Raw genomic sequence first — 7,210 nt, 5'->3', positions numbered from 1 at the left:
CCTACACATCTCTGTTCTGATCTTATTGCTTCAGCATGTAGGAGAGTTATTTTTCCCCCTTTTTCCATTAAAGAAAATTGTGGGCCCCCCTGTCGTCTTGTTATATTTGACGTCTTTGTCTCTAGATGGCAGAAGGCCGTTTCCAGTGGTTGCTTACCACAACTTCTTGGCATGTGCACAGGCTTGAAGGATATAGTGCCCAGCTGGAAAAAGGCAGACAACTTTCCTATTCGCAGTGATGCCCATAAAATAGAAGCGTTGAATCCAACCAAGCAAACGATAGCTTATATCCGTTCAGGAGTGTGTAGTGAATGCTGTAGGGAATTGGTACAGAAGAGGTGAAATAGTGGCTCTGAAATCAGTGACAAAATTTTGGTTGTCTTAAACAGGCCTCCCATCTCTCACCTTAATTTTGACCAAGTATCTTTTACCTAGTTGTGTTGACCAGGAGTTGTAAACCCTCAAAGGTGAAGGGAGGTCTTGGATAACATCTTTGACTGCAGAGCTTCCCAGTATAATTTTCCTCTTCTATCCACTATGATCATTTCAATTTTCAGTGTTGCTGATGGGTTTCCAGAGAGCATGTTGCTGTTCACTGTCACATTTTGATTCCTTCAGGTTTGCTTTCCCAAGGTAACCGGTGTTTGTAGTATACAGGGGAGCAGGCAGGAAGAGAGAGCATCCTTCTGGCTCAGCAAGGACCATCCTCTCCCTGTCTGCTCCATCCCTGTCTCTTAAGCTCTTAGCTAGCCCAGAACATGGTTGTGTTGTCCTTTGTGTCTCATGGTCTGGTGGAGCCAGAGAAGGGTGTAAGGCAGTTTTACTGTGACTCCTAGTTGGAGTGAGAAGTAACACACACACTAGCAGTTGCAGCTTGTTGGTGTGTCTCTGGAGCAGGTCTTCTGGTGTAGCCTCACCTAAGCAATACTACTTACTCTGCAAGACTGCTCCACCATAAAGAGGAGAGGGAGCAGGGGCGATTGAAGCTTTGCTTCGCACCTTCCTGCTCTGAACTGAAGGACAAAGGTGGATGCCTTGGCTAGGAACCCTTTTATATGCAAACATATTCCTTAGTTTTCCATCTTGATGGCCACAGTCAGAATAGTGTGGAGAATAAAGCAGGATTTTAGCCCTGGCTGAATTAACCATGTCTAGGAGTTGGAGCCTGGGGTTAGGCTCTGTCCATGCTCTGTCCATGGGGAGCTCCTGTAGCAGACAGTGATTTCTCTTTTGGCTCAAAGGAGGTGGATGCAGTGTCATATTTTATCTCAATCCATTTTAAGGGGCATGCAAGAAAAAGAAATGGAGAGTCACAGCACACTCTTACTCAGTCTCACAGCCTCCCCAAGGCACCTTCCACTGCATCTGAAGTTCAGAATAGCCCTGAAGCTGCTGATGTTTGAGCTGATCTCAGATAGCTCTTGGCAGCCTCCTCCCTGCCAGTCCTTTGCTGAATGAAGTTCAAGCTCGGGGGAAAACTGAGTCCGATCCATCTTAAACTCAACTGCTTCCTCCTTGAAAATGTCGTTGTAGTGACTAAGGGGGTTTACTGACCACAGAGGTTGTGTACCCCTCTGCTGAGCTCTTTCTCAGGGAGACTGAGCACGACAGGAGAGGGAAGAGCAAGCTGCTGTATGAATTGTTTGTAACAGGGAATTGGGGGGGGTCTTGGGGGAGCACAGGGTCTGTCTAAGAGTGCGAGAGAAAATGTGTCACACCACCATGATCTGGCTCTGGCTCAGTACCTCCACTCCCTTTTCTATAATTGCTTGAGGTCTTCCAAATTTGTATCGAATATAATGAGATGATGATGAAGTCTTTTGTGGTGACTTTTTCATGTAGTAAACATGGTCTTTCACAGCTCTGGGGTGTGGACCATAATGAGCTTGGAACTGTTTGTTCCTCTGGCAAGCTGAAAGGTCGTGAATGCATTGGAGTGAATTCACTAGGCATCTTTGATCAGCTCCATTAAGCATCTGCATGAGCTCCAACAGGCATTACACTATTCAGCTATCCTATGAGAAGGGGGTGCTGCTAAAATGATTGTGTTAGTAGACAGGGTGAAATAATTCAGATTGACAATCCATTTTTGAGGATAGTCATTGCAGTGAGGTTTATGAATTCTTCCAGAACATAAGGGATTTGGGATTGACTTTTAAGGAAGTATTGACATTTAAGGAAATATCCTACCAGTAGGATATGTCTTCCTGAAAGAGGCTAGAAAGCACTGTGTCTTTAAATACAGAGTTTGATCTTCCAAATGTGAGATTATCATTTCACGTGTAAACATAATCTTCAGGACTGCGTATTCCTTGTTGGACATACTGGAGTACTTGGGCAAGCCAAAAAGAGGACAGAAGCACTGATTCCACCCCTTTTCTCTGCTATGCACACGTTGTCTTTCTATATGGCGCTGTGAAAGCCTTGCCTGCCTTATGAAGCGTGCCCAGGGCTGACAACTGGTGCTAAGAAAAGGCACGGCTGATTGCGAGCCAGACATAACCTGCCAGACAAGATGTGAACAAGTCAGGTCCAGCAGCCTCAGCATTGGGTGCTTTTCATAGCATGGCCAAGAAAAAAGCCTTCCTGTCTCCTTGCTGATTCTTCCTCTCAAGGCTCCCGTTAGTTAATGTGCAGCTCACGGCTGAGCCTTGTAAACGGTACTTCTGGTTACCCTTCATTGGCCCCGGGAGAGAGCAGGGAATCAGAGCCTTCGGCCTTGTAGAGCTGCTCGCTGAGTAGATGTGCTGGTGGAGCAAGAATGGCTTGGATGAGGACAAGCAGGCTGGTTGGCCCACGCTTCCTTGTGCCCCGCTGTTTACCAAAGTGTTGCACTGAGTGCAGGGGGAACAGTTTTTAAGCTGACTGTCTTTACACCAGGGTGCGTCAATAACTAATACTCCTCTTTGCCTCCTCTCCTCAGGGTTTTCCTGGTGATTTCGGAGAACGAGGACCTCCAGGCATCGATGGGAACCCAATAAGTTGATAGATTTTTCCCTTCTTTCTTTCTATTGCAGTGGACAGCACGCTGTACTGCATCATGCTAGTTAGAGCCGAAAGAAGCTTCTAAGTTTTGTGGCAGGTGCTAGCATTTTGGTTTTGTCCCTCCTGAAAAACAAAGGTACATCCCTGCCCTGCTCAAGCATGCTGCAAATTCCCGTGTTTGACTCAAGATCCTGTAACTGCCAGGTCGTCATGTTGCCATTTGCTTTCTCTCTCCATCTGTTGCCTTTCTTGCACCTTGGTCTTGATAGATGCTTTCTCATCCTGAGGATATGCGTAGAAGAAAAATCAAGGGGGAAAAGGTAGGGATGTTGCTCCTGCTGAGCAGACAGCGGTTGGAGCGTGTGGTCCGTACCACAGGGCCTGAGGCAAAGCCTGTGAGAGCTGCGGGAATCACCTTGTTGACTAGTTTGCTCTGGATGAAGCTTTGTATGAACACAGTAGGGAGATGTGGGCCCATGGACAGAAGGATGTATCATCCTAAGGCACCACAGATGGCTTCCTGAGTGCACATGAACCCTCAGAGGAGCAGGCCATGTAGTCAATTGTGTAGAGGTCTGAGGTACGTAGAGAAAGTGGCCTTTTCCTCTCCTTTTCACCACATTTCATTTTGTGATGCAGGTCAGCAAGCTGGCACCACTTGGTTTGCATCTCACTAGCCCGTAGAAGTAAGCTTCTAAAATACCCTAAGCTCAGTACCTTTCCTCATCTGAAGTGAATGTTAATACTGGTGCAAGAAGGGCCAGATTCCCCGCTCCGGCACCTGGGAGCAGAGAGGCAAACACCATAGCCCAGGCTTCTGCTGCCCTGCCCCGTGCCTCAGCCAGCCCCGGGACTGCAGTGGGAAAAGTCGCCAGGCTCCTGAGTTCTTGGCCTCTCTCTGGTCTTCACCTGACCCCTGCTGGCTTTCTAAGAATGGGATGTGTCTCCTGGGAGGTGGGTCAGGATGGTCACAGAGACCATTTAAAGCAGCTGGATGCTGATAAGGTTTATTTTGCTCTGCTCTTGTAGCACTTAATACCAACAGTTGGGTATGTGTTGTGTTTTCCACTACTTGCAAAACATGCCCTTGTGGATTGCGAAAGTTCTCAGATGTATTAATTATTCTAAATTATTTTCTGAATGACTTGGTTGGTTCTCCTTCAGTTAGCAAGTGAGCAGTACTGATTCATCTCCTGCTGTCTTGGTTATTCGCACATAATCACAGTGCTGCTCTTGGTGTTTGATGGAATGATTTGCGTGAAGTAACCCACGCCGCATGTGTTTTCAAGTTCCCATTCATCATATATGCAGCATAAAAGTTATTTTCACAAGCGACTCTAATCACCAAGCCAAGCTCAGCTACGCTCCAGCCTTTGTGGGAATTCAGCACAAGAGTCACAAATGCAGTGAACTGAAAGAATTAGATTCCCAAGGAATACTTCTGCAGGACTTTTCCCATCCTTCACTCAACTTAAGCCATGGGTCAGAGTGGAATCAGTAGTCCCAAAGTAGAAGTAGATTGTATTGCTATTTCCAGCCAGCCCACCAGGAAGAGCAGGAGGAATCCTGGAGGTCAGAAAGACTTTTTTTCCCAAATAACTTGTTTTGTTTTCTTTTAAATTTGCAAGTTGTCTAAGCCCCATTCAGAAGATGTGCTCAATGTTAGCTGAATGCCAGTTCCCAGAACATCGGAGAGAAGCAAATGTCCCTTCCACTAATTCATCCAGAAGGATTGTTCTTCTTTCATCTTATCAACGGCTTTTAAATATTAATGTGCCTGGGAGATTGTAGAATGAAAACAGACTGTTTCGGCTGACTTAAAGGGAGGTTCACAGGGTCACAAGTGGAGTCGCAGACGCAGAAAAATGCCAGAAAGTCTGTTTGTGGAACACACAAATATGCCGAGTTTGCTAGGTGGAGTATGCAGCTCAATTGTAGGCAGGCGGGCAGGCTGCCACGGGTCCTGAACTGCCACATCCTCCGTTTGATCCACTGAGCCTTACGCTGCTGCCGTCTCTGCCGCTGCATGGGGATGGCTGAAGCCGACAGTCTCTGATCTTCTTTCCGTCCCCTCCAGACAGAGCAAAGACTCTTCCAACCGCAGGGGCATTTTTCCCTCCTACCAACTTGTTGAGAACTGTTGAGCCATCACATTCCAGATCCTTGTTCCCGGAGCGCTTTAGCCACTCCAATTAGCCTCTTAATCACAGGAATTAGACATGGGAAAGGACCGTTGATTCATCTCCTTGTCTCTTGTCCCAGTGCCTAGTTCAGGCATTGAAAAAAGGAGAATAGAGCCCAATTTCCCTTGCAGATCAGGGACCAGCCTGTCATTACTCATAGTCAGGAAAGAGCACCTGTAAATCCTCCATTTTCCGGGCCAGGGAATGGCTCAAATTAACAACTAGTCCCTTCCACATCTCCCAAGGGAGTCCACCCCCTCCTCTTCCAAGAGGAAATCCTCTTGCATTAGATATGAAGCCTTGCATTTCCACATTTACCCTTTCTCTTGAGGAATACCCACATGACATAACTCAGAAATCTAGGCAGTCTGTCCTGCAACCAGTGGGGCCAAGAGCCGGCCATCCACCCAGTCTGCATCCCAGCCACCTTCGGAGCCTGCAGAGCTTCCTGGGAAACCCAGGCCACCGCGCAACTCCTGTGCTCAGCATTCCTGGGGATATTCCCTCTTCTTACTGAGCCTAGTAATGCCAGGCCTCGACTAAAAGCTTGAAGCCGACCCTATTACAATAGCTCTGAGGACGCAGAAATCCCACCCATGAGGAACAATTGCTCCACAGATGTCCCAAGTATGCAGGAAAGGAACCGGCCCTAAAAAAGCAATTTTAGGCTGGTTGAGATTATGAAATGCTTTTTGTGTGTGCTTGCCCAATAGTTCTTTACTCCGCTTCCCATAAAATAAACACACGTAACCCTTTGCCCAAGGAGACTGAGCACGTTTAGTCACATCGTGTCCCCTTCTCTTTCATTCTTTCACTTGGCAAATCTTTCCATAAAAGGGGAGCTTTATTGCACTGAAGGGGACTCCACCAGATGTACGCCATAAACTGAGCTGGTCTGTCAAAGAAAGTAGCCAGTGTGATCCAGAGCAGGGGTAGGGTTGTCTGAGCCAACGGGAAGTTTAGTATTTCCAATGCACTTGTTTTGAGAGGCCCGGTTGGAGACAGAGGTGTGTAAGAGCAGGTTCTTCGCCCCGACAAGCAACTCGCTGTCAATGCGGCGAGGGAGCGGGTGATGCACCGAGGGAGACACGGGGACAGGCTGAGCATCGCATGATTGCTAAAGCACTCGGGGATCTAGATAGGTGATTTGTGTGGGTCTGACACAGCTTCTCTGCTGCACTTCACCTGGAAATGCCGTCAGGCACCTGCCAGCACTCCTGGCACCTGCGTGTCTTCAGAAAGCTGGCACAGAGAGAGTTTGTGGTGGAGCTGAGAATTCAAACCAGCCGCACAAACCCAGGTAACCATCTATCCCTCAAAACAGTGAGCTCTGAGATGCTCTTGAAAAGCCTCTAAGAGGAGCTGGCGTTTTCCAAAATGCCCTGTTCAGGAGTGGTCTGTAAAAGATGGCAAATGGGCACAGAGCCCAAGAAGAAATCTCTGCAGTCCATCGTCTGCTCTCTGCAGTGCGATTAAAAGTGACTTGTCCTCCAAGCGAGTGCTGGGTTCCCTGCAGAGAGCTCCCTGCTCCAAGGACAGATGTGCTGAGATACCTCCCTGCAGACAAGCTGCAGATGAAGGCTAGGGGCTTTTTCTGAAAATTAAAGAAATGGCTAGTTGATGGTCCGGGCAGGAGCCCCGGTAGATGAGGCAGAGTGCAGAGGATGCAGCTGGTTCCCCACCTTAAACCAGCTCTTGGATACAGGAGGAGCAGGCTCAAAGCACCCCCTGTGCCAAACACACTTCCAGGGCCCATCAGCCAGCACCAGAAGCTGCCATATCCTTTCCCCAAATCATCCAGTTTAATTTGCATCCAAGTCCTTCTTTTCTTGTGAGTTTTATCGTTCCTCAACCACTCCCAAAAAACTCGCCTTTCGCAATGCTAAGCAGCAGCTTTCTTCTCCATCCCACCTTAGCTTTGCTGTCCCCGTGCCCCCTCCCTACCCTGATCCCTCTCCCTGCCCATGCCTTCACCTCGCCTGGGGCAGGCTCCCACCCGCTCCCCACCCTGCCCAGTGACCTGCCCCGTGAAATGCTGCTTT

General features: G+C 48.2%; 1 protein-coding gene across 1 annotated transcript in view; it reads left to right on the top strand.

Moving 5' to 3' along the window:
- The window catches only part of COL27A1 (collagen, type XXVII, alpha 1), a gene marked incomplete at its 5' end in the record, with an annotated part of 152,405 nt that overhangs the window by 54,724 nt on the left and 90,471 nt on the right, over positions 1–7,210 (top strand). The window contains one exon of the mRNA XM_009702324.1: positions 2,924–2,981. Within this exon, the coding sequence (XP_009700626.1) occupies positions 2,924–2,981 (58 nt within the window). The remainder of the gene's footprint in view (positions 1–2,923; positions 2,982–7,210) is intronic.

The sequence above is a fragment of the Cariama cristata genome, unplaced genomic scaffold, assembly GCF_000690535.1.
Source record: "Cariama cristata isolate BGI_N322 unplaced genomic scaffold, ASM69053v1 scaffold376, whole genome shotgun sequence".
Lineage (NCBI taxonomy): Eukaryota > Metazoa > Chordata > Aves > Cariamiformes > Cariamidae > Cariama > Cariama cristata.
The sequence above is the reverse complement of the archived record's forward strand: the minus strand, read 5'-3'. Positions and strand labels throughout refer to the sequence as shown.